We start from the raw sequence: 26,251 nt of genomic DNA, 5'->3' as shown, positions 1-26,251 counted from the left end.
ACGCTGTCTCGTCCAGGTCATGACAGCTACCTTTTGTGTCTCGATCTGTCTTACCTGTGCACTGCATCAAACTCGTAGCCTCTTCCGTAGGACAGTCTCTGCTAGTATCAAAGGCTGCACAGCGAACGCCAACTCGAGTGGCGTTGGACTCCCCATCTCATCTCGCAGAGAAACGTGAACATGTACTTGGCGGAACGATCGCCACTGGACATCTTGTGTGCATCCAGCGGAGGAGATTCCCACCTTCGTAGCGGGCGACAGTACTGTGACGCTGGAGTTGCTTGCAATGCACGCGTTCGCACCTTTTCCGGCTTGTAGGCTGCCGCTCCGTGCTCTCCACATCACCAAGGTCGTACGGCTACTGAACTCCGAGCACGGTTGCCGCGCATCATCGCAGTAGTCACTGGATTGTGCTGTGTTCCAAGCCTCCTGGCAGTCTTCTGAATCTTCCGTGTGCTGAGAGTGACAACACCAGAAAGGTGAGCGGGATTTGCCGTGTTACTCATCGGATCGGTAGCGTGTACTTGCCGTTTCCCATGGCCGAACGGCTGTGAGTGCGTCCCAGTGTCTTCTCAAGAAATCTCGTTGGCGCTCGGTGTGAATTGCGTGACTTGCTGGCGAGCGCAGGGCAGGCGGCAGCCGCCTGTGCTTCGTCGCTCAGGGAAATCTTCGACATATGGCGAATAGTTTTCGCTGTCCTGGTATCCGGGGAGCGAGGTGGCGTAGTCAACATTCCAGCTTGGAAAGCTTATTGCAACAAACATCAATGCGAAAGAGCATCTTTGTCTTTTGCACTCAAGGTACCTCCTTCCACAGCGCTCCTCCAGCACAAGTCCTCCCCCTTCTACTCCGTTCTATCCTCTCCATCAACCACCCCGACCGATGCATGATGCCTTCTTTCCCGTTCTTCGGCAGCCCTTTGCTTCCCATGCGTATCGACCCGTTGAGCCCACATGCGCCGTTGTCTGACCACACAAATTGATAGCATTCCTCCCTCGAAGCGCACGCTGCCTTACATCCCTCGAAACTCTCGTGCGCGTGCTTCTCAACCTCGGAGAGATCTTCCTCCTTCTTCGAGGGCTCGCAGTCATCCGTGTCTGGGAGGCAGTAGTGCATGTTGCCTGACAGATTGTGCCAATCCTCTCGGTGAGAGCGGAGGTGTGGGGCGATTATGCCGTCGAAGAGGTCTTTGATCAAAATTGGCTGATTTGGATAGGTGGAGGTCCACATCTGCTCGAAGAGCCACAATCGTGCCGCCTCGTCCGGGATGATGTGATGCATCGTCACAAGGGGTTTGCACCAGTTGTCGCTGGCTGGGTCGAACTCATATTCCAGCGATCTGCCGCTTGCAGCATGGGAGAGGTGTCGGTGAGGTTGACACCAGTGGACTCCAGCACTCTGGTGAGAACGTAGTCGCCGAAGCCATTGTGCGACATGAACTCATCCCAGTGCCGACCCGTGCCGTTCGGATGGTGCGCGAACTGGGAGAGGGCGGCGCCGGAGAGGATAAAGCCGCTACCGCCGTGGGAGAAGAACTCGTCGCCAACCATCTGCACGGAACCGAGGTAGGTCGGGTAAGTAGGGTCTAGGCGTTGGAGCCAGAGGTTGAGGTTGGCTTGTATCAGGTACGTGTCGGCTTCGATGAAGACGTACCATGCTTTGTTGGGACGCATGCGCCATGTTTTCTCGAGCATATGGATGAACTTAAACTTGTCGAGGTTCCAGGCGGCATCATTGTAGGTTTCGTGGAGGGCCGCAGTATCTATACCATTGTCGTGGTATTCGCGAAGCATACGGTAGTACTCGAACTCGTGGGAGGATTCCTGGACAGACTCGGTGACGTTGTCGAGCACATCGTGAATAGTGTAGGGCCCGAGCTGTTGGGCCAGGTCGGAGAAGATCAGTGAGTCCTCGTAACAGGATAGCGAGGTGAGCAGGCCGGTCGGAAGTTTGTCGTAAATTTCGTTGGCGCCGGTCTTGACGATAATGAGGGTGTCCTCGGGAGCAGGCGAGTGGCAGTAGGCGCCATTGGTATGGCTATCGGCGGCGCCCGAAGGTGTAACTTTACCTGATGTTGGAAGAATATGTGAGAGTCGGAAAGGGTCTGCGTGTGTTTGTCGAAGTGAATATATGATATTGATGAAGCCGAACACGAGAAGTGCTATGCACAGCGGCCGAAGCCATGTATACCGCTTGAAATGCGACCTATCAGCGAGTTGGATCTAGCAGGTTGTTAGCATACGGCGGCGACAAGGTAGTCAGACTGTGCGACGAGTACTCACCATCTTGGTCTGCGACAGCAAGCAGAGCGCAGTTCACCAACGGCCGGCGAACCGCGTTCATATTAAAGACGAGATTTGTCCCGCCACGGTACCCCGGCCTCCTAACCAGGTCCCAATAGAGCAAACCCATGATAACTCGTGCTGGGCAAGGAGGCGTAGTCTCCAATCATCGGTGGAAGAACTCTTGGAACTAGGCCAGATGGAACCTCGATGTGCATAAAACTCTCTGCTTGAGTCTTACTTATTAACTTCCTCGCTTTGCAGCCCGGAACTTACCAGTCTCGCGACGCTGCGGCCCACGCCTCCGGCTGGGGATACTGCTTTAACACTGTCGAGACGTACAGGTTGTGCAAGAACGATAGTGGCATGTATGCTATGCAGTGGTGAGGGAGACCAGCGTGTAGGACGATGAAGACAGCCTACAAGCAATAGGTGGGTCGTGCCTGCAGTGGCCCGGAAGCACCTTACCTACTTATCACTGCAGTGTCAGGCGCAATCTCCTCGTGCAGGTGGATTCATGGAAGGCGTTGTTCGTGCAGCTGTGAAACACCATAGCCTACCTGTTCATGCAGATCCAGCAATTTGGCGGTTCGTTCCCGCCTGTCGAGCCTGTCAGCCTGGAACATTGTTCACTGATCAAGCGTCGTAAGATCTGACAACAAGTCGCATTTTGCGAAATTCGTTGATCCTACTTGCGAGGTTCGTCATCCGCGCTCTGTTTGTCGCGGGATCATAGTCGCTCAGCGGCTGGCTTCTTGAACTTACTGGGAGCTAAAACCTTCGGCATCGATAATAGCATTGTTGGGTGGTACCGTGCTGGTGCGTGATTTGGAGGGCGGCTTATACGCCAGCCCGCCGGCCGGCCGGCCGCGTGGGCGTGGCCGGGGCTGTTGCCAAGCTTCTGTGCTAAAATAAGCGTATCTGAAGCAATCTCAAAAGTGCCGGCAGGGTTTTCAGGAGAGCAGCCACCTTCGGGAAGGGGGCGAAGATCTGTCGATTATAACGTTTTCTACTACGTGTGACCATAGTACTATTCACTTGTAAGAACAGTCCATATTCTCTGTGGCACGGACGAGACTAGTCTTACTATCGTGACCAAGGTCAATGATGATGAGTGTCAGGATCAACCACCTCAGCATGTTACCGGAATGCAAATCAGCGACACAGCCTTCCATTTCCAAGCGTGGCATTAGGTGGGATTACCAGCGTGGTCTGCTTGTTCTTGCAGCGCAGGGAACCGTGAGTGACAGTCCTGACTCCTGAAGCCGTTGCGGTCGTCACTCCAAGATTTCTTAATCTCGCGACCAGTGAGTCGTTGCTGTGTTCCTGAGCGTTCCCGTGCTGTACTATCGAACGTCAAGACTTGTGCCCGATTTGTTCCATTCACCGGTAGTGTTTATAGCCTCTCAGCTTTCAATGGAAACTTATCGGTCCGGTTGATGGAGGTAGACAACACTGATATGCCATTTGCGGGCCGAGGGCATCTCTCGATGGCTGTGAAGAGCCGTCCACCACGTGGTCGGCCGCAACATATGCCGTCGCTTAGTCCACATCATCGTCAAAGCCCGCATCAATGTCGTCCTCCTCCTCCTTTTTCTTACTGCTCTCCCCAACCTTCAGCGCCTCTGTCTTCTTCGTCACCTCGTCCACTTGACCCTTGTCCTCACCACCCTTATGACCATCACCCAGCCTCTCCGCCTCCTTCGCCTCCTCCTCACCCCACAACAACGTAAACATGATCGCAATGTACAATTCATCCGTCTTCTTGTTTTTTAACACATACCTCAACTCATGCGTCTTCGCATCCACATACTTGATCACATTCAAACTAAACCCCGGCAACTTCAACGAAAAGTCATTGAAGTCAAGATACGGATTGAAGAAGTCCGCCTGGTATAACCTGCCCTTCTCGAACGTGAACGACTCGCGATGCGCCTCTGTAAGGAAGTATTTCTTCCGTGCTGCGCTGTCGTCTGGCACACCGAGCGATGTACGGTACTCTTTCGCTGCGTCTGAGGATGCGCCTTCTTCCACGACATCTCCGTGGAACTTCTCTGGGTCAGGCACGGCGTATTTTTCTGGTTTGTCTGTGGGCTCGATGGGATCGCAGATCCTCAGCGTGTTCCAACTGGAGAGGGCGGGACCGTAGAGGTAGGGCTTGTCCGCGTAGACGTCACCCTCTAGCCCTGGGTCGATCCACCATTTTACGAATTTGAAGGCCTGGTTGAAGCCCGGCGGCAAGCGGTCGCGGATGGGCCGGTCGAAGTCGTTCCCAAAGACGAGGTCAGACCCGGGGATGTCGACTTTTGGAATAAAGGCGAGAGAGATCGAGTACTGATCGGAGGTGTGTAGATGGTGCTCGAAGTAGGGTGAGGTCTCGTTGGAGGCGGGCAGGCCGGTGAAGTGTTTTATGCGGATTGCATACTCTACTGTCATGGAGGGAGTGTCAATAGTGGAGCGCTCGGAGGAGTTGACTTTGACAGGGTGGTGAGTTGAGGCATCGTAGGCTGGGCCGGCGGTGACACGGAGGCGGTACTCGTGTGGTTTGTCGGGGCTAGGCTTAGCGGCGCCGTCATGGGCGTCTTCGTAGTCGGACGACCCGGAGGAGGAGGGTGAGTCGGCCATTCGAAGGAATCGTCGGACGTGGGGGCGTCGGGTCAAGTACTACTTAGGAGGCGGACACATTCGGATCCTTAGGTTGTGAGTGGAAAAAAGCACGTAAGAGCAGCTACAAATACACCGATACTGAGGCAAACGACCGTGAATGTTGACGAGCATGGGAAAATTTGGGTGACGTCAACGAGGATCGGCAGCAGGGATCGCTCACGGCGCTGCCTTCCGCCGCGGGAAACTGGGTGGAATATAAATGTACAAACTACGATATTATCGGTCAACGACGCGTCTTGATTGATGTTGCTCGTAGGGACGAATGACGCTCACGCACACGCTGCAAGCCACTACGTGTTTGGGCTCGATCTAGGGATCAGAGACACGTTGATGAGTAAAGTATAGTACTTCACGTTCCTTGTCTACCTGGCTAGACCAGTTCACTATGCCGAAGCCAACGTCTATGGTATGCAATGGTTTGTAGCTAAGACGCCATCGTCCTTGTTATTGCAATGTGTGTACATCCTTCCGTACACTCTATTTCCACTGACATAGGAAAAGCTGTGTCTCATCATTGTTGTTCCGGGACTGCAATCGACCCTCAGAACTTCATTCGCGACCGCGAGTCCATCTCGATGTCAGCCTCCGAACTGAGGTCAGGCGTAGCTAGCCCGCTGTCATCAAGATCGCCCTCATCATCGCTCATCCCGTCATCGATACCGATCCCGCTGTCGTACTTTCTGCGACTTTTGCGCTTGCCACCCAGTGTCTGAGCAGGCGTGAGCGGCACACTCCTCTTCTTGCCTCTGACTGTCTCAACACTTCCTGGAACGTACTCATCATCGCTCTCGGCCACTTCCTCTTCATCAAAGTCGGAGCTGACAAGGTCTCGAACCTCACTGTAGTCAGCAAATCGCACTGTGCTACTCGGCGTCATTGGCAGTCCAGCCTCATCCATTTGCAAGTCGTCGCTTTCGAGCTCCCAGTTCGCCAGACTGACCTTGCTTGTGCGACGGTGGCTTTTGCTGCGGGCCATGAACCGCGCGGCAGCATTCATGATATCCTCGCGGGTTTCGCGCACAACCTCCTCACCACGGAAGACTTCGTCACGGTACTTCTTCTCGACCTTCTTGAGGAGCTTCCGAAGTCTGTTTACCTCCTGCTCTGCAACGGCCAGGGCCTTGGAACTGCTTGAAACGCGGGAGTCGAGGTTGTCGATTTCCTGATGGAGCGAAGATTCGACCTCAGCAGCATGCTCTTTCGCTTGTTGAAGCTTGTCTTCTAGCTCTTGGATTTTGCGGAGGCGAGACACCGCAGAGTCCTCAGCTGCACGTCGACCGGTAGTTTCTGCGGCAGCTTTGGCTTCAAGCTCAGTGATTTTTTCGTCGTTCTGGCTGCGCATATCTTTCAGGGCGAGCTGGTGTTCCGCTTCCATGGTCACAATCAGACCTTCGAGCCGTGACACTTCTTGCCGATAGCTGTCAAGACTGCACCGGAGAGTGGTGTTGTCACGATCAATCTGGTTTCGCTCTCCCTCAGCACGGCTGGCACGTAGCCGCTCATTCAATAGAGTCTCGTTGAGCTCATCGAAGGACTTTTCGAGCTCATCGGCCTTCTTCTGAGCAGCATGGCACGCGATAGTGGTCTGGTCAAAGTTGCCTCGAAGCGTCTTCTCTTGATTGCGCAAGTTCTGCAGCTCGGATGTGCGTTGGGCTAGCTGACCAAGAGCATCCTTGAGCTTCTTCGTAAGCTCAGGAAGAAGTGCGTGGTTTGCAGTTAGGCCGATGGGAATTTCGCCGGGCAGCAAACGTTCAAGCTCAAGACGCACAGAACGGAAGTGGTCCGCTAATGCTTTCAGAGCAGTCAATGCGTCCTGGTCGTCAGTGAAACCTGAAGACAGAGCACGGACTTCGCCTTCCAATGCCTGGAGTGCTAGCTCTGTGTCATCTGCATGTGCATTTGCGGCTTTCAACTGCTTGTTGAGCATAGCGAGAACGTCGCCATTGACCTTGGGCATAGGACTTGAAACGTGCGCAGTCGGCTTGGATGGCGAATCGGCGAATTGAATATCGCTTGCATCGAGGGATCGACGACCGAACGATGACTGAAGGAATGACTTTTTGGCTTGGCGAGCTGATGCCAGCTCCAATCCCATGGTTGTGGCGTCCTGGGCGTCGTTGATTGACGACAATCGTGTAGTTGAGGGATGCTGGACCGAGTCGTGGTCTTCGTAAATCTGAATCGTGTCTCCCGACTCACTTCTGGGACCAGAGGAGCTATCCCGGGGTACATCAATCCAGTCGTCTGAGCCGCCAAAGATGCCTTCATCATCGTCCGCTAGTGACGGTATATTGGCTTCTTCGAACTCCTGAAAGCTTCGCCGCAGTAGGCTGAGCTCTTCTTCGACATCGGCGATGCGGGGGTCGAGAGTTGGACTGGTCTCGGCCTCTTCGCGGACAGGACTCAGACTTCTTGTTGGCTTCGCCGTATCAGCAACCTTGAACTTCAGAGCCTTCAGCTCAGCATCCTTCGCATCGATTTGCGCCTGCATGTCCTTCACTTGCTGCTTGTCTTGCTTCTTATCTCGATAGTACGCCTCGACTTCCTCCGCCATACCATTGCGAGCTATTCGGCGCTGCATGCGAGAGTCAAGTGCTTGGCGCAAAGGCACAATCTGTAGCTCTCCTTCGATGAGGGGACTGGATGGTGGTAGCACCACAGGGGTCGATACGGAGCGTTTCGGAGCCGGTGTAGAGACGCGCCGTCTTGACTTTGGTGTAGCGAGTCGGTGTTTAGACACAGCTGGAGTCAGTCCAGTGGAGCCAGGAGCCAGGCTCATGTTGCCCGTAGCATCGTCGGAACCTGTCGAGAAGCGGACTCGCTTTGACCCTCGTTTGGTGGGAGTGCTGGAGGTATGCACAATGTCTGGTTTATGAATTGGTGACAAGGGTGACACAGCCTCAGCTGCTCGTCTCTTCGAGCGTCGTAGCGCTGGTGTGTTTACGGCGTCCATGTCGGCAGGACCAGGTCTCGATGAGCCGTGTGGAAGGCACGAATTTGTCGCTACTATGAAGAAAAGATTCCTTGCTCTGTTGCTGCTGCAAGATGTACGCAAAGCGTCTCTGGGCAGGACTGCCCTCCTGCTGTTGTTGCCTTAGTTGCCTTACCGCTGTTTCAGTTGACCTTTGTTGTTGATGCCCGCCTCAATCGCCCAGTCAGTGTCACTGATGCACCCCTCTCGAGCTCTTCCACGCAGGCAAGTCACTGAACGAACACAGAATACCTGCAGACCATAAGTCAAAGTGGAAAATGGAAGTCGAGTCTTTGCCTCGATGTTTACGTCCAAATTGGGATGTAAACAAGGCTGCCAGTGGAGTCTGCTGTGGTGCCTTGCAGCCTTGCACTCCCAGCCAATCGTTCTAGCGCCAAGCTCGAGTTCTGAAGTGACGGCGTGCAACTTCGACAGCTCCCCTGCTTCACTTCGACCATCATGTCCTTTGAAAGTCAGATATACACTGGCTCAGGTGCACCATCCTGAGCTCGTCGCCAGGGTAGCTGCGAGTTTCTTCTCGTCGCTCCAACACTTACACCAGAGTCGATACCGCCCCTCGCAGCAGAGCCCCCTTGAGACTTGAAATACTTTCCGATGCAATGCTCCCAGTATGAGAGGTCGTCCACTATGTCTGGGGCGACCGCTGTTGGGGCCAAACTTGATGTCGGCCATGGTTACTGGGCATGCGAAGCGAGACTTGGTATATCGTTGTGGTCAATTAGCTATAGCGGACAATTATATTCCAACCAGGTTCAGCCAAAACTGCCCGTGGAGTCATTGTGTAGACGACTTTTTGGACTTTTCCTCGCCAGATCTGTCCCGACACTCGGAAACAAGACGTAATCACATGAACAGTACCTAGGTACTCTGTCTGCTTGAAATCACTGTAGCATCCTGGATATCTGGTCGTGTAGATACCCATTCACTGCCCAACCCGCCATTCCCCTTCCAACCTAGCCGCCCCAGCGCCGAACATCGGCCTCGCTCCCCAAAAAAGATTCCCAGCGACACAACCTGCCATTCCCATCCACCTTGCAACACCCCAAACATGGCCGCACGCACCCTCCGAATAGGCCTCATTCCCGGCGACGGCATCGGCCGCGAAGTCATCCCTGCCGGCCGCCGCATCCTCGAAGCCCTCCCCGCCTCCCTCGGCCTGAAATTCTCCTTCGTCGACCTCGACGCCGGCTACGAGCACTTCAAATCCTCCGGCACTGCACTCCCCGACAAGACCGTCGACACACTCCGAAATGAGTGCGACGGCGCATTGTTCGGCGCAGTCAGCTCTCCCTCAACACAAGTGAAGGGGTACTCAAGCCCCATCGTGGGACTGCGCAAGAAACTAGGCCTCTTCGCCAACGTCCGCCCCTGCAAAACCACCCTCTCCCCAGCATTCAAATCGCCGACGCCACACCCAATCGACCTCGTGATCGTGCGAGAGAACACAGAGGACCTCTACGTGAAGGAAGAAAAGACCTACCCGGACCCTTCCGGCGACGGCCAGATAGCAGAAGCGATCAAGCGCATCAGCAGCAAAGCTTCATGGCGGATAGCGAATATAGCTGGGGAGATTGCGAGTCGACGGCAGAAGATGCGGGTCAATTCAAAAGAGTCCGCTGATCATGCGAAAGAGGCGATGGTAACGATCACGCATAAGTCGAACGTGCTGTCACAAACAGATGGCTTGTTCCGAGCGACCGCGCGGGAGGCACTCAGCCAGCCGCAATTCAATGCGCTGAAGATCGAGGAGCAGATTGTGGATAGTATGGTTTACAAACTCTTTCTGCAGCCACAGTACTACGATGTCATCGTGGCGCCGAACCTCTATGGCGACCTTCTCAGCGACGGCGCAGCAGCACTAGTGGGAAGCTTGGGTTTGGTTCCCAGTGCGAATGTTGGTGAAGGGATCGTTATCGGTGAGCCATGTCATGGCAGCGCGCCAGATATCGAGGGCAAGGGCATCGCGAATCCGATTGCAACCATCAGGAGTGTGGGCGTCATGCTGGAGTTCTTGAATCTACCGGATGCGGCGAATGTGATTTACAAAGCTGTGGATGAGAATTTGGGCGAGGGCAAGTTTGTGAGCCCGGATCTTGGTGGGACGGCGAGCACGCAGGAGGTCACGGATGATGTGATCAAGCGTATGTAAATTGGTACAGCATCCAAAGAGTGGTGTCATACTATCACCCAGTGGCCATCCGGCGACTCTCGTTGAGAGCCTTGATCCACTCGCTGTTCTTCTTCTCCTTCTTCGGCTTGCTTTTCACTGAGTCGCTTCCCGCCTGCTGCATATGACGCTCCTTATGTAGGTTGCGCGCCTCTACCGAAACCTGGCTGATCCCACTTAGCTGTCGTCCCTCGAAGTTCTGCGTAGCCGGAATGACATCGAAGCCAATTCCAGGCCCATTCTGAAGCCTGGCCGCCCGCAAGCCCTGCCGGCTGACATTGTGCATCTTTTTTCCGAAAGCACAGTGTTGCTTCTTGCACGGATCGCCCCGACATTCGTGTCCCCAGATGCAATCTTCCTTCCGACAAGCTGTACCGAATGGACACGGCGTGAGCCGCGCTAGCGATCGCAAGGCCCCTTTTCCATTTCCGGTAGCAAACAGCTCCGAGTCGCCGTGCCAGCCTATTGAACACGAGCCCTCCCTGAGTGGCTCGTAGCACCACTCCAGATAGTGGCGGAGGCAGAGCCCCAACTGACTTGTTGTTTCCAGCAATTCGTCATCGACGTCCTCGATGTCGACGTCGATTCGCTGGTCGAATGCATTAATGTAGAATACTGGATCGGGGCCTAGAGTCTTCGAAGGCTGATATGTTGCCAGAACAGACAGACCATCGGTCGCAGGTTTCGTGGGTAGACGACCAGTATCAGCGGAAGACCGGGTTGACTTCCTCTCGTAAGAAGGAGTACCCAGCACCGCCCTCATGCCCTCCCGGCTTATATGATGCATGTCAGCATCCCTAAGGCTGAATCCGCAGACTTCTTCTTGCACACATCGTCCGGGCATTCGTGACCATAGATACAGTCTGGAGCCTGGCAAGATGTACCAGTTGGACACGGTCTGTGACGTGCAAGCACTCGCAAGGCCTGCTTGCGGTCTACATCGAAGAGTTCGCCGTGGAGACCCCGAGGACACGACTTCTCATCTCCGGAAAAGCAAGTGCCAATTAAATGGTGGCGAAAGCAGACATGCAACTTGCCCATCAGCTCAAGCAAGTCGTCCTCCACATCCTCGATATCAATATCGAGACGCTGGCCCCGTGCATTGACGTAGTATACCGCTTCATTCTTGGAAGGGGTGATCGAACGTCGGGCTGGTGATCGGATTGGTGGAATGGGCTCCTGCGATCTGGGTCGCGACGGAGCAGCAGCTTGCACAGGAAGAACCGACACCGCAGGCCCGGAGCCGCCCAACATGCTAGCCCATGTCTTAGGTGTGGCAGCGTGAGCCTGCAACCCGGGTGCTGGGGCCTTGGGAGCAACGACAACCTCGCAGCCCGGCGCAAAGAGCGAGCTCAAATACGGGAAACTGACGTTTGGCTTGGGCTCAGGAGAGGCCTCGCGCATAGGCTCTGGCTCAGTCTCCTTGACGGCTGCAGCCTCGGCTCCAATAGCAACTTTGATGACCGCATCGAATAAAGCATCAGTATCGTGGGGATCCTGCATTGGAATCGTCTCAGGCTGAGGTTCGGGCACCATCCGCTTTGTCTCCGATGTCTGCGGTGTTTGGCCACGTCGCGATCTTGATTTACGGACATCAAGTGCCGTGACACGAAAGATTTCTGGGAAGGCGATAACATCGACTTGCTCGCTCAGGGGCCTCAGAGCCTTAGCAAATTCTCGGCCTCTGAGTAAAGACAGATGAAAGCCATTCGGATCCGTAGGCAAGATGTTGTGAAGGAAGTTCGCATAGCTGTTGTCACCGGAGAAGCCCAGAATTATCTCTGTGCAGTGGACATTTCGACGGAAGAGGTTGAATGTTTCTGCAGAGTCGGTCAGCATAAGTATTGGACATGTTGAAGACACCGAGCCGTGGGGGGACTTGAATCGAGGACCGAGAGAGACGTACCTCTGACCTTGATATCGGCTGCCTCCTTGACGTTCCCAGCATCGACAACCTCGAAGAGCTCCTTCCGGTTGAATCCTTGCACAAACTTGCCGAAGACGCTTGAATCAGGAATGATCTGAGCGTTCGTATACGTCCCAGCCAGACCAGCGAGGTTGAGAAAGATGCGAAGCTGGATCTTATAGTCGTGCTCGTAGTCGCCCCTTGGTTTCAGATGACGGACAATCGCAGCGTACAGGTCCTTAGCCGCACGTGCGCCGCCTGTCATGCCATCGCTGATGTAGCTGTCGTTGAAAAGTACATCATCACCGTCAATCAGCACTAGAGCGAATTGATCCCGGCGTTGTCGACGCAGGATCTCATCTCGTTCTTGCGCCAAAGACGACACTTGTGCGGCAAGGTCCTCAAGTTGATGACTTTGACGCAAAGCCTCGTTGCGTTCCAGTGTTAGAGAGGCGACCTGTGCATGTAGATCCTGAACGGCCGTTAGTTTGTCTTGATCAGATGAGCGCGGCCCTGCCCGACGGCGTCGAGTTCTTCGAGATGCACCCACCTCTAACTTGTGACGCTTCTGCTTGTTCGCATCTCGCTCGTGCTGTAGCATGAGCTCGTCGTAGTCTGATCTAACATCCTCGACGAGAGCCTCGTAGGTGTCATCGGGTTCCGAGTCATGTTTGTTGGTGGATGCTAGCTAGGTAGAATAGCTGCTATCGTGGCATTTATTTCGGCATTCACAGCATCGGGTCCGACGCATTTGACGCATCTGCATGATGGGAGATGACCTGAGTATGGAGTCGGAGCTGGCATTTCGCAATGTATAACACGTAAGTAGACACTGTAGCTGATGTGGTTGGAAGTTTGTACCATGAAGAGAACATATGAGGTTCCATGGTGACGTTGTTGCAGAGATGTTGACGAGTTTGGTCCAGGCTGAAGTCGGCCACCAGAGATATCACTTGCAGTTGATGTTGAAGTTGGCAAGGCCGACCGTGTCACCAGCAAAGCTGCCTTGGGCAAGAACAAAGATGGTCTTGCCCAGGGGTCGCCCGGTTACAAGGCAAGAAGTAAACAAAGCAACAGCCCGGCACTCTGTGGGAAAATGAGATCGTCTTGGTTGACGTGATGCTCTGTATCTGGCGATTGAAAGGTGTGCAGTTATAATAAATCCTCCGAGAGACTTGACATACCTTTGAACGTTATGCCTCCAGATGTCACCACGAGTCGGTGCCCACACGACCATCTAGCACTTTGTCTACCAGTCCTTGATGCGGTGCAAACCACTCAGCATAGATGCAAGCCTCTTGGCTTTTTCCTTCATCACACCGATCCTCACATCACGACACAATTATCGCCCTGCACCCTCCTCTCGACCCTGCTCCTGACCAACAACCAATCTGCTCTCCGCTCCACGAACTCAACCACCTCTTCGACCCCAAATATCCCCCTAAATCGCTCACTGTCACTGATCACACCCGCCATCTCCTTAATGTCCCGTTCCTTCTCTCCACCAATAAGGTAAATCTGAGCCACCTCCCGCAGTGCAATGAAGTAATTATTCAGATCCGGATTGCGGAACGTCGCAATATACTTCGCGTACAGAGACATGTCGCTGATCAGAGGGATAGCGCCAGAAGTAGAGATACGCTGACGCTTGATGTGCTTGCACAACGCCGCGAACAAGCGAAGCCCGACCTCGCCAACGAAAACATCCAGCAGGGTCTTCTCAGTTGCACCGTGTAGCATGGCGGTGTGCCCACCAACGATCTCGATGACGCGCGTAGCTGTAGTAGTAGGGCCGACGTCGATGCAGATGTTGTCGGGAGGATTGAAGTCCGTGGGCGACTGCGTGGTGGCGCAGATGTACTCAACTTCCTCGATGAGAACGTCAATGCCCTTGCCGAGTCCGGAAGCGACACGTTCGTCGAGCATGGCTTCGAATTGCTTCTTGGATTTGACGTTGGCGTCGAGGTAGTCGTCTCGTTTGACGACGCGGAGGCGAACGAGTTCGGATTCGAAGAAGACTGAGATCATTTGCTGAATTAGGTCGCCGACGTTGACGAGCTCCAGGAAGGTGGTCAGTGGAGCAACTTGTTGGCTGGTGGAGGTTGGAGTGTTATTGGTGCCGTTGGGCGAGGAGGCGGTGGTTGCGGGATTACGGGATTGGAAATGAGAGAGGTGGTCGATGGCGGTGTCGAACCCGGGCTTGACGTGCTGGTCGCCGATGGCGTGGAGAAGGGAACGGAAGATAGCGCTGCAGGTAGTGCGGGAGCGATCGCCATGGATGTCGCCTAAAGCAATGAATTGGGCGATGCGTTCTAGTGAGGACTTCGCGGCATGAACGAGGTTCAGCGCAACTTCGATGGAGAAGAGAGACTTGATATTGTCGAGACGAGAGTTCATCAACGCAGCTTTGGCAGCGAGCTCGGTCGTGGGCGCTTCGGCGGGAAGTGACGGTGTCGCGGACCTGTGTTGCGATAGCGGATTGGGTGTCGAGGTACGCGAAGGCAGATCGCCATTGACCAGGGTTTTCGCCGCTGTCTTCTTCTCTGTTGCCGTGCTGAAGCTGGGAAGTAAAGCCACTGGCATCATGACAACTTTCTTGAACGAAGTCATGAAGTCCTTCTTATCGGCCTGTCTATTGACGTTCGACATCAGAAAGGACTCGGTGGACTCTGCTTGGTCACGCAGAGCACGACTCCAGGTCTCGACTTCTTGGTCGGCTTTCTTTCTGAACGCCTGTAGTTCCTCCTCCAGGTAGCTCTCCAGATGTGGTCCGTAGATCTGGGCGATGACGGCGTTCGCACGAATCTGTGCCTCGTCGCTAGAATCACTGCTCACACCGCATTCAGCAATAAGCTGTCGTGTAGCTGCGAAGGTGCCCGATATGGTTCGAAGATATACAGCTGTACTGCGACCACGGGCGTCCTCGAAAAGGTCGCTCAGGAAGGGTGACAGGATCTGCTGGCCGGTCCGATCAAGTAGGTGGAGGAGGACCCGCTCGGGGTTTGGGAATACAGTCCTGACCACGGCTGCTTCCTCTGCGAATGCCGCAGCGAGACGTTCGAAATATGCATTGACCCGTTCGAGCGACAGCTGACCCCATCCTTGCGAATAGTCGATACAATCTGAGGCACTTCCGAGCTCAGATCGTTTCTGGATCATCCGATTATCGTCGAGAAACAAGTCGATTGCACTGCTGCCACCGTTTAGAATGTGTATCACATGGGCGTATTGCCTCATTTGGCCTTGAATGTCACGATATTCGTAGCCCTGTCGGAACTCTAGCAGGGCAGCAGTGTCAAATACTTTGACGATCTCTAGGATCTTGTCATCGCGCTGAGCCCCACCAGGCGAGAAGTCGCTGTTTGCGAATCGACGAATATGCGAGAGAATCGTCGCCTGCTCTTCGGGCAGAGTGTAGGTCTTGAAAATTGAAGCGTTCATAGGCCTTTCCACCTTCAAGGCATCAATGTAGAAGCGGCCCAGAGCACGATATATCTTGCCATACTCGTGACGGGCCCTGCCTCTGACAGAACGCACGCGATCGAAGACTGCCAAAGCCGTCCTTGGATCTAGCTCGAGGACCGCGCCAGGAGTCTGCGGTATGGGCGAGGCGACCTCCACTTCGTCGAAGCCATCTCCTGTGATGTCGATCCTGGGTCTACCTTTGCCATTCACCAGGGTCTGATCTATTGTGCTGGTCCGTCGTGGTTGCGGAGTCTGTATGCCGCGCACGCTGTCTCCAGTCTTCTGTCTCGCCGCTAGTTCGTTCCAACAGTCCATACTGCGAAGACGTGCTATCCAGCGAGTGTCATCGTATATCATTTCCAGCATTCGGCGTGACACGCGCGCGAAACGGATCATATCGGGTCCGCTGAGGTGGTCGACGATCATAGCTATGATTTCTGCCGCAGCATTAGTAGGGCTGACAGAACCATGCGAGCTTGAGCCTACCCAGCGGCAGATACGGCTTCGAGATCACCATGTCGGCCATCCTCAGAGAGGCCAGAGGATTTCTTCGAGCCGTGGTTGCGCCCCCTGCGCCTTTGGATTGTCGAGCTCGCGACATGGTGTCTGCGTGCCGATGAGTCGTGATAGATCCAAATGAAAGTCATGCTTCCGCTACGGCACAGAGCGGTAACGTTGTCAGCCTGCCATTGTTGGCCAGACTGCCCAAGTGGTCCGGACTGAGGAGGACAGAATGTACAATGCTTCAGGCACCTCCAGACTGTGGTCGGAAGTACCGTATGTGGGGAAGCAACGTGGGGGAGCACCAAGATGCCATGCCAGGACCTAAGATCTTGAAGGCACTTCTCAACGTCCTACCAGAATACCATCAATGTGGCATATTGGTAGCCTTCCAAGCATGGGAAGATCTGTGTAAGGGTTGTTGTCAGGAACGCTCGGATGACATTTCAAGATGCGCGAGTAAGAGATCAGCAAGATCGGGTATTTTTTATTGAATCTGTATTATTTGATGTCGAGGCCTCTCCGGAGGTGATCTTTATCCAAGCCTCAGGTCATTTGAGACTGCTAATGCCAAAATAACATGTTCGTATCGTCAAAGTCATCCACAGAGCGGCTATGCTAGTCGTATTTATGCTCCCGTTTCGGTTCCTACTGTTGTCGTCCCTTCTAATCCCCGTCGTCAGAGCCTTCCCAGTCATCCCCATTGCGCTTCCGTTTGCCAGCCCCATCATCTTTCCTGATAGGAATTTTGATGCCTTGAGTTGCGAACGCCTTACTGAGGTCCGTCGACTCACACACTCCAGGAAATTTCTTCGCGCTGTGCACAGTGAAAGGCTCGCTGAAAGCCGCGGCCAGGCAAGGCGCATCCTTATCCGCGCTTGATACTGGCTCGAACAGACCTTGCGAGTGGTTGATATCGTACATTCTGAACTTGAGCCGGAAAACGCCCTCAGATCGGACGCTGAGGTCCGGGTATATGAAGAAGATGCCTTGTTGCTGATTGTTGTCTCGTAGTCTATTTGCTGTTCCATGGGTCGCACCGAGCAGTGCGCGATTTGTCTGCGAAGGGGCCGAGTCTGATGGGCCTTGCAAAGGCACTCCCCAACTGTGAGGATCCTGTCTTTGACTGTAACTCTGAGGGCTCTGTACGTAGCTCTGCGGCGAACCGTGGCTGGCGTTCGCGCCATATCCGTTGGGTTGAGGCAGGGAGCCCTGCCTTGATGGAGGATCAATGGTATGTCGGTGCGGTATTGCCTGGGATGCGGAAATTCTGTCCATGCAACCCGCTGTTTGAGCCACGACTAAAGCAACATTTTCGTTACCATGCTCATTGTAGAGATCAACGCTGCACATGAAGCGATGAAGATTCTCTATTTTTCTGTCACCCATAAGCAGTAGCATTATTAGTTTGGACTCAGACTCACGAATAATCGATCGGCCTCCGTACTCCATTCTCAAGAGCGGAGATGATGAGTTGAACGACTGGAGGTGGTGATATTGGCCGACGGTCCTGTGGACAGCAGTCAGATTTCGAGGTATAAGCTCCCATTAGCATCACTCACTTTGTCACCATAGCCACACATCCGTGCTCGAACGGGTTGTTGGATGACCTTGATCTCGAAGTGGTAATTCTTGGAGAACTTTGCCATAGGAGGCGGTGCCTCCCTGGCGTGTTCTAGTCTGTACTCAAAGTCGTCCGGCTTAGGAAGAGATTGCGGGCTTAGGTCATTCCCGTTGTGATTTGGTGGCATTGGCGGTCCATGCGGGCTCGGGTATACTGGTCCATGATACTGTGATTCGTGGCTATACGTAGGAGCAGGCGGCATTGGTGCGGCAACATTCTGGTGGACCATTGGTTGCTGCCCCATACTCATCATGTGAGGTGGCGGCAGGTTCTGATACGTGTAGTGACCATTGCCGTTCTGATATCGAGGGGGCGGCGGCTGGTGACCGGCGCCCTGCGACTGTGGGTGATAATGACTTGGATAGTGCCCGCTCATGATGATGTGCGCTGAAGAGGTAACCTGGGACCGAATGATGATGCTGCCAAGTACAATATAGACCTGGCGAACCTCCCGCAGAGAATTGTGTCTTTTGCTGGTAAAACTCCCACAGCTGCCATCTGTTTTGTGTTTATATGCTCATCCAGTAAGTTTCGGCAATAGAAGTATCCTGGAAGGTGCGTCCCATGTACATGAACCTCGTTGGCAGAGGATGATTGAATATGCTCCTGACTTCTTATTGAGTATAAACAAAATCGCTGTAGCAGAGGAAGGTTCAGACAATGATGCTGGCTTCCGTCATTTTAGCATTTGGGGTAGGGCCAGCTGAATCGCATTTAAGCCAAACCCCCGCGTAGTAGTTTGGCGATCCTGAGGGCGTTTACAAGACGAATTGTAGGACTATCTTATGCGCCAGCTTCAGGCTCTACAATTCGCATGGCTCAAGATCTACAGTAACCATCGTTCGCGCCCCACCATCGCCATTCTCAAAGTACCAGAAATGTCTACCTTGTACGGGCCGGGAGGAATGTGTTCAGTCCCAGCAACTACTGACAGTCATGGAGCCCTCTGCCAGTCTCGACAGATCCACACACCCTTGGGCGGGCCTCGTCTGCCTTTTCCAACGGTCCGCCATTAAAGTCATTCGTGTCCGAATCAAAGTTGCAGCAAGTAAAGCAGTCGCTGTTTGTCCGCTTCTCCACCGGATGCATACACGACCACAGGCTCAGCTCGAGTATGCAGGCCAGCTGTAACCTGAGAGGATCCAGCCAGCTGGGCGGCTAGGATCAGACGTGCAGCTACATACCTTATGCATGCAAAAGTGCGACACCGCCGGCATGTCTCGCCCGTTGGGTCGGGTTTGCGAACGACAGGCGGTGTTACACAAGACCGGTCATGACATTCGAATGGCTCGTGGATGCCATGATAGACGTGATCGACAGGATAACAGACGACCTCGAGTCATTCGCGAAACTTCAAACTCATGAATACACACAAACATGATACTGCACGACTAATAACAGCAGGAACCAAGGAGTATAAAGCGCCTATCACTTCGTCTAGGCCCGTTCTTTTGGGCATGGCCGCCCCACGACCCTGTCCATCATGCGGCTCCATGGCTTTCCTTTTGGGCCTGGGTTCCTCGTAAGCAGTTCAGAATTAGGGAATACGGCCTCGGCTACCCGAGGTGACACTCGAGTTGGGAAATAATCGCTATGTATGCTGAACAGCCTATCACAAGGCCCAGCGTTCCTATCGTTGCGGGCTGATTCTGCAGGCCTATCATGCCAATCCCAGCCCAGCATTCGATTTACACGCCGAGAAGAGTATCAGAAGATATGCACGTAGATAAGGAAACAGTACTAATGAACCGCTCGCTCATAATGTCGCATATTAATGACGGTGGACCTATTCTCGTCCTTCACGATGTGGCCTCCTCACTGCTCTTCTCGTCTTTGCCCGTGACAGCAGCTTTCGCCTTGTCTCGCAAGTCCTTCAATCCAGCCTCTGCGCGATCCTTGCTGCGCTGGAAAGATGACCTGCGTACTTGTTCATTGTTCTTGCGTGCGTCCAGGGTCTCTTTCTCTGAGGGTGTGTATGTGTTGGCCGCCCCACCTGTTCGCTGATCAGCATCTACAAAGATTCACACGAAGACATGACAAACCTCGCCCGGTGTGGTGGCTTCCTTCCGGTAGGTTGATGCCAGGCACATCGACGTCTTGCGCCGTGCGCGCCTCCTCGCCATAGTCGTTGTTGGCCATGTTGCCCGCTCCTCCTCGACCGGTCGTGTACATCTTAGACTTGAGAGTGGGCGTGGTCATTGTCGGGTTGCTGCCAGTGGTGTTCACGACGGGCACTTTGCCCTCCTTTGAAGTCACGTTGCCGGCGCCTCCCCGCCCTGCATGGTGTTAGAGATCAGGTTACGGTGAGTTGGGTCAAGAGCTGGCTGGCGCATACCATAGTGGTGGGTGGCTTAGTCTTGGTCGCCTCTGACATGGCTCGAGGTCGCAGACGGTAAGTATGCGCTCAGCCAAAAGGCTGGTATGGACGACGAGGACCGCAGACTGGTAAACGGCCACCGGAAATACACAGGATCTGAAGGTTCTCTTCGCGGTCGATCGATGGCAGGATACACAAATCGGAAGGTCGCCGATGTGGGACAAAGAAACGTGGACGACTTCGGAGGTTATGCAGTGCAGCAGAGAAGAGGAACACAACACACTTCAAGTCACTTTGCAAATATATCCCCGCCTGCGTGAATGCGACTGCGAGCCACCCCTCATTTCACTTCAGCCCAAAATACGACTGGCGAGGCTTTGCAGGTGCCTGTCACTCTTTGCACGTGAGCCTAGGGAATTTTTCTGACACACCAGAACGACTCTGAAGTGATCATCGAAGACAAACAAGACTGCAACCACTAGTGCTGCTTCGGTTAGTCACAGGCTTGACAAGACTTCGCCGTCAGACTTTTTGTACGTGTGGGCATCCCCGCGCCGCGAAGGGCGGTCGCCAAGCGATCGTTGACTCGACGCGAGGATGCCGTGATCCTGAGTGATATTGTATCAGATGCTACCTCTGACATCTGGTCCTCCCTGCGGACCAAGTCTCGAGTCTCTTATTACGGACCTGCATCTGCAGCCCAGCTGGAAGGCATGGGGACACGACGTGGCTTATCCGCTGAACATGTGGGGAGGGTACTGCCGACCGAAACGTCTTCATTTCTCGTTGCTATTGCTAAGGATCGTGGCACCCCTCAATTCCGCCAGGCACCGCGACGATCGCAGCTATGAGACTCTCCTCCAATTTGATCCATTGCTACCTACCTTCACTGTACTCCCTTATCATCCCATTACTTGCACCCTCGCGGCTGTGAGAGCAGCTGCAACAGCTGCGCTGCTATCAAAGATGCAACCGGCAGAAGACAAAGACGTCATGGAGGGCGCCAAGCACAGATGAACTCGATCGACCGATCTGCCAGTTCCCTGCCACTTCCACGTGCGGCGGACATGATCCATGTCTCAACCAAAAAGTTGGTGCCAGCTCACTGCTAGCTGCTACAAGCTGATCGTGCACGAGGAAGCTCTACTAGAGCACTGGATCTAGCATCCGAACAAGAATTTGTGACCTCAAACCCCATGCTGATGCCAGCAATCAGTGGTTGAAGTATGTTGAGTGCGCCTACTGCAGGAACAACCCAGATCAACCAATCCGTGCTCTGACCTCGCCGTTGTTTCCGGCCAAAAATTTCCAAGCAGATGGAGATGCAATAACATCGACTTAACGACATAACGATTCAGCGTGCATTGCTTATCGCAGTAGAGATGCCTCCCAAGACGCATCAAGGCAATCGCCTCATATACGTGCTTCCGCTCACAGATGGCGGCGCACCCGATGTGCCAAATGAATACATCTACCTGCCTGCGCCGACCGAGCCGCCATACTACCTACGATTCGCAATCGAGGGCACAAGCTCGATATGTCGACATGGCAGTCTCTGGGTCAACATACCCGCCCCGGGCGAACAATTTGATAGAACCAAATACCGGGAGTACAAGCTGCAACCCGACTTCAACAAGACCCTCCACATCGACGTGCCCATAACAACGGCCGGTGCATTCAGCTTCTACACCACATACAGTCCCCTGCCAGAGCTCTCGTTAGAAAAGGTAGCAGCCCCGGCTCCGACCAAGACAAAAACGTACTACATCGATGTCGAACCCAGCCTCAAGCTTGCAGGCAGCAAGCTTCCTCTCGATGCTCTTTGCATCTTCTCCGTCGTCTCGAAGTTCATGGGCAAGTTTCCGGAAGACTGGGAAAAGCATCTGCGTGGGATCAGTGGACGTGGCTACAATATGATACACTTCACTCCACTGCAACAGCGAGGAGAGTCAAATTCACCCTACAGTCTGTATGATCAGCTGGCTTGGGACGAGGAGCTCTTTCCCGGCGGAGAGTCGGAAGTTCAAAAGCTGATCCAATCGATGGAAGAGGACTACGAAGTGCTTGGTCTCACGGATGTGGTCTTCAACCATACCGCCAACAACAGCAAGTGGCTCGAGGATCATCCTGAAGCTGGATACAACGTTGAGACTGCACCATGGCTCGAGTCGGCTCTGGAGCTGGACAACGCATTGCTCGAATTCAGTGACAACCTAGCAAGTCTGGGCTTGCCGACCGACATCAAGTCAGGCGAAGATCTGGACAAAGTCATTGGATCAATCAAGGAGCATGTCATCTCGAAGATCAGGCTCTGGGAGTACTTCGCGTGCGACGTTGAGTCGGATGCCGCAGCTGTGCTCGATGCGTGGAAGAAGGGCGAAAATCGCCCACCATCGGATGGCTTCGATGACTCGGTGGGCGGAGGCTCGATGCGGTCAAGACATGGTCGGTCTACCAGAAGGCCGAGTTCTTGAGAACTCGTGGCATGCTCAATGGCCTCAGAATCGATGGACGATATTCCAGAAAGGTCGACCCACCCGTGGCTGCTGCGCTCTTGACGGCTATCTATGGTCGAGCAGGTGATGTGGACGATGGCACAATCGACAATGCAATTCGTGCCATCCTCAATGAGATGAATTTGCCATTCTATCGGGAGTATGATGAGGACGTTGCAGCTATCCTTGACCAGGTGAAAGGACGAGCCCAGTACACGCGACTGGACTCCAATGGTCCTAAGGCCGGTCCTGTAACAAAAGAGAGCCCTTTGATTGAGACATATTTCGCGCGGCTGCCATTGAACGAGACCACTAAGAAGCACAACCCGAAGGCACTGGCTCTTGCCGTCAATGGCTGGATTTGGGCTGCGGACGCGATGAAAGACAACGCTGGACCGGATTGGCGTCCGTATCTGAGACGTGAGCTTATCCCATGGAGCGACTGTGTTAAGCTCAGGTACGGAAACGGACCTGAAGACAATCCATTCTTGTGGGAGCACATGGCCAAATACGTGCGTGCCTCAGCGAAGTACTTCACAGCCTTCCGCATCGACAACTGTCACTCGACACCGATTCATGTTGCCGAATACATGCTCGACGAGGCACGCAAAGTCCGTTCTGATCTGGCTGTCTTCGCCGAGTTGTTCACTAACAACGAGCAAACTGACTTCGAGTTCATCAAAAGGCTCGGTCTCAGCGCTTTGATCAGAGAAGCTATGCAGTCGTGGAGTACGCAGGAGCTCAGTAGGATTGTGCACAGACACTGCGGCCGACCCATCGGCAGCTTTGAGATTGATGTGCCCGCGCCTGTGAAGAAAGGACTCGTCAATGGCTCCGCAGAAACGAATGGCACGAATGGTCTGACGACCAAGGAAATCATTAAAAGGGTACGAGAATCACCGGTCCATGCCCTCTTCATGGACTGCACACACGACAACGAGATGCCGGCACAGAAGCGAGATGCTCGGGACACCCTCCTACGGCGGCTCTGGTCAACATGTGTGGCTGTGCCACCGGCAGTGTTATGGGATTCGACGAGATCTACCCCAAGCTGGTCGAGATCGTCCACGAGACACGGATGTATCAGTCCATCAACTCGGAGGGTGAAGTCATCACGGGAGCTGGCGAAGGTGGAATCGGAGGCATCAAAAAGCTGTTCAACCAGATCCACACCATGATGGGCAAGGATGGGTATAACGAGACATTCTTGGATCATAAGGGCGAGATCATCACACTGCATCGTGTGCACCCAGACTCTCGGAAGGGATACTTCTTGATTGCACACACTGCATTTCCGGGTTATGGGAACGGAAATGGTGGTCTCAGCCCAGTTCATCTTGCAGGGACCAAGGCCCGATTACTCGGAGCTTGGGCGCTTGAGGTTGATCAAAGCGAGGAGGCGAAGCAACACGCGTTGGCAGACGACAAGCTTGTCGGACTCCCAGCTCGCACCAAGAACATCAAAGGTGTCAAGATCGATATCAACGGCGACGACTCGACAATTCAGATACCAGAGTACTTCCCACCAGGCTCAATCGCGCTCTTTGAGACATGGCTGCCTTCAGCGGAGCACTCCTCTGGACTGAACAACTTCTTGTCGAGCGGCGCTGAAGAGGCTTTCGGCGAACTGGACTTGGTTGATCTGAACTTTGTGCTCTACAAGTGCGATGCAGAAGAGCGGGACGCGTCTGCAGGTCAGGACGGTGCATACACGATTCCGGACTACGGTCAGCTTGTGTACGCTGGCCTACAAGGCTGGTGGAGCGTTCTTGAGCCTATCATTCGGGAGAACAACCTTGGTCATCCTCTGTGCAACCACCTTCGACAGGGACAGTGGGCTTTGGACTTCATTGTTGGCCGACTCAACCGAGAGGCAAAGAAACAAGGCCATGAACGACTTCAGAAGCCCGCAGACTGGCTGCGAGATCGATTTGATGCTGTTCGGGGCATTCCTAGCTTTCTGCTGCCTCGCTATTTTGCCTATATTGTTGAGATTGCTTTCAACGCTGCCTGGAGTCGAGGTCTGCAGCTGTTGAGCGACAGCATACAGCATGCTCAACCGTTCGTGCAGAGTCTTGGCATGGTCAGCGTGCAGCAGACCGGTTTCGTCAAGTCAGCATCACTTTGGCCTACGAAGGAAGTGCCTAGTCTTGCGGCTGGCTTGCCTCATTTCTCGGTCGAATGGGCTCGATGCTGGGGGCGTGATGTTTTTATCTCCCTCCGCGGTCTCTTCCTCTGTACTGGCCGGTTCGAGGAAGCAAAAGAACACATCAAGGCATTCGGCAGTGTACTGAAGCATGGCCTCATTCCGAACTTGCTCAGCAGCGGAAACGCACCCAGGTACAACTCGCGCGACTCGCCGTGGTTCTTCCTGCAGAACATACAGGACTATGTCGCACTTGCGCCGGAAGGAGTCGCGGTCCTCAAGGAGAAGGTGCCTCGACGCTTCCTACCATACGATGACACCTGGTTCCCTCATGACGATCCTCGTGCCTATTCGAAGGAGTCGACCATCGAGGATATCATCCAAGAAATCCTGCAACGCCATGCCTCAGGTCTATCTTTCCGAGAATACAACGCCGGCCCACAATTAGACATGCAGATGTCCGATGCCGGCTTCCAGATTGATGTGCACGTCGACTGGAAGACGGGCATCATCTTCGGCGGCAACCAATCCAATTGCGGCACGTGGATGGACAAGATGGGCGAAAGCCCACGTGCGGGCAGTAAAGGCGTTCCCGGAACACCTCGCGACGGTGCAGCCGTCGAGATCACTGGCCTAAGCTACAGCGCACTCAAGTGGCTAGCATCCCTCAACGAGCAAGGCAAGTACACCTACGACGGCGTCGACACGGAGCATGGCCGCATCACACTCAAAGAATGGGCGGCCAAAATCAAGGCAAACTTCGAGCGCTGCTACTGGGTCCCTCTCAACCCCAAAGACGACCACGATGCAGAAGATAGTGTCGACCCGAAGATTATCAATCGTCGGGGCATCTACAAAGATCTCTACAAGTCTGGCAAGCCCTACGAAGACTACCAGCTGCGCTGCAACTTTCCCATCGCAATGACCGTCGCCCCGGACCTCTTCCGCCCCGAACACGCTCTCATCGCGCTCAAACTCGCCGATGAAGTCCTCCGCGGTCCCACCGGCATGGCAACCCTCGACCCAGCAGATCTGAACTATCGGCCGTACTACAATAACAGCGAAGACAGTGATGATTTCGCCACGTCGAAGGGAAGGAACTACCACCAGGGACCCGAGTGGCTATGGCCAACGGGGTTCTTTTTGCGGGCATTGCTGAAGTTTGATCTCATGAGGCGAAAGACCACGGCGGAGAAACTGGAGAGTTTCCAGCAGGTCACGAGAAGGCTGGCGGGATGTAAGGCGGCGATCAAGGAGAGTCCGTGGAGGGGGCTGACGGAGTTGACCAATAAGGGGGGAAGCTATTGTGGTGATTCGGTGAGTTTTGTGACCCTTCCGAAGTGTCCTTGATGAGGCGTTAAGCTAACAGTTGAGTGATAGTCGCCGACGCAAGCGTGGTCTGCAGGGTGCTTGATGGATCTGTTCCAGGATGCCATCGACTTGGGGATTGATTTGGAGGGGCTGAAGTTGGAATAAGGACAGAACGGGGCTTGGTTGAGTGGTAATGTATCCATCAGACGTGAAGAGGCGGAAAACGGCATTGGCAGCTATAGAGGCATTGGCATGTGATAGACGTGGAGAGGAGAACGAGATGCCAGATAAGGAAGAAGCCATTCGTATGAGGTTGCACTTCACAGGAAACGAGTTGAGCCGTTTGAAATCCATAGCTTAGACTGACATCGACACAGC

The 26,251-nt window shown here is 54.1% G+C and overlaps 7 protein-coding genes across 7 annotated transcripts; 2 read left to right on the top strand and 5 right to left on the bottom strand.

Moving 5' to 3' along the window:
• Positions 1-3,824: 3,824 nt before the first annotated feature.
• Positions 3,825-4,907, bottom strand: AB675_806 (uncharacterized protein; the record flags this gene model as incomplete). The annotated part of the gene is made up of 1 exon (XM_018148487.1): positions 3,825-4,907. One exon carries the CDS (start codon positions 4,905-4,907, stop codon positions 3,825-3,827), a length of 1,083 nt encoding a protein of 360 aa, XP_018005890.1.
• A 583-nt stretch (positions 4,908-5,490) lies between these two features.
• AB675_805 (uncharacterized protein) lies at positions 5,491-7,902 on the bottom strand (the record flags this gene model as incomplete). The annotated part of the gene is made up of 1 exon (XM_018148477.1): positions 5,491-7,902. The coding sequence occupies one exon, from the start codon at positions 7,900-7,902 to the stop codon at positions 5,491-5,493; it is 2,412 nt and encodes an 803-aa protein (XP_018005766.1).
• A 1,087-nt stretch (positions 7,903-8,989) lies between these two features.
• AB675_804 (Homoisocitrate dehydrogenase, mitochondrial) lies at positions 8,990-10,090 on the top strand (the record flags this gene model as incomplete). Its single annotated transcript, XM_018148466.1, has 1 exon — positions 8,990-10,090. One exon carries the CDS (start codon positions 8,990-8,992, stop codon positions 10,088-10,090), a length of 1,101 nt encoding a protein of 366 aa, XP_018005489.1.
• Positions 10,091-10,124: 34 nt separating this feature from the next.
• On the bottom strand, positions 10,125-16,080 carry AB675_803 (F-box protein pof6; the record flags this gene model as incomplete). The annotated part of the gene is made up of 6 exons (XM_018148455.1): positions 10,125-10,881; positions 11,142-11,928; positions 12,015-12,486; positions 12,565-12,702; positions 13,395-15,916; positions 15,966-16,080. 6 exons carry the CDS (start codon positions 16,078-16,080, stop codon positions 10,125-10,127), a joined length of 4,791 nt encoding a protein of 1,596 aa, XP_018005580.1.
• Positions 16,081-16,646: 566 nt separating this feature from the next.
• Positions 16,647-17,980, bottom strand: AB675_802 (uncharacterized protein; the record flags this gene model as incomplete). Its single annotated transcript, XM_018148444.1, has 3 exons — positions 16,647-17,358; positions 17,405-17,490; positions 17,543-17,980. The coding sequence occupies 3 exons, from the start codon at positions 17,978-17,980 to the stop codon at positions 16,647-16,649; spliced, it is 1,236 nt and encodes a 411-aa protein (XP_018006033.1).
• A 1,423-nt stretch (positions 17,981-19,403) lies between these two features.
• On the bottom strand, positions 19,404-19,803 carry AB675_801 (uncharacterized protein; the record flags this gene model as incomplete). Its single annotated transcript, XM_018148433.1, has 2 exons — positions 19,404-19,597; positions 19,647-19,803. 2 exons carry the CDS (start codon positions 19,801-19,803, stop codon positions 19,404-19,406), a joined length of 351 nt encoding a protein of 116 aa, XP_018005405.1.
• Positions 19,804-21,303: 1,500 nt separating this feature from the next.
• On the top strand, positions 21,304-26,038 carry AB675_800 (Glycogen debranching enzyme; the record flags this gene model as incomplete). Its single annotated transcript, XM_018148423.1, has 4 exons — positions 21,304-22,335; positions 22,362-23,407; positions 23,437-25,879; positions 25,943-26,038. The coding sequence occupies 4 exons, from the start codon at positions 21,304-21,306 to the stop codon at positions 26,036-26,038; spliced, it is 4,617 nt and encodes a 1,538-aa protein (XP_018005854.1).
• Positions 26,039-26,251: the final 213 nt, after the last annotated feature.

Source organism: Cyphellophora attinorum (assembly GCF_001299255.1).
Source record: "Cyphellophora attinorum strain CBS 131958 chromosome Unknown Contig1, whole genome shotgun sequence".
NCBI lineage: Eukaryota > Fungi > Ascomycota > Eurotiomycetes > Chaetothyriales > Cyphellophoraceae > Cyphellophora > Cyphellophora attinorum.
The sequence above is the reverse complement of the archived record's forward strand: the minus strand, read 5'-3'. Positions and strand labels throughout refer to the sequence as shown.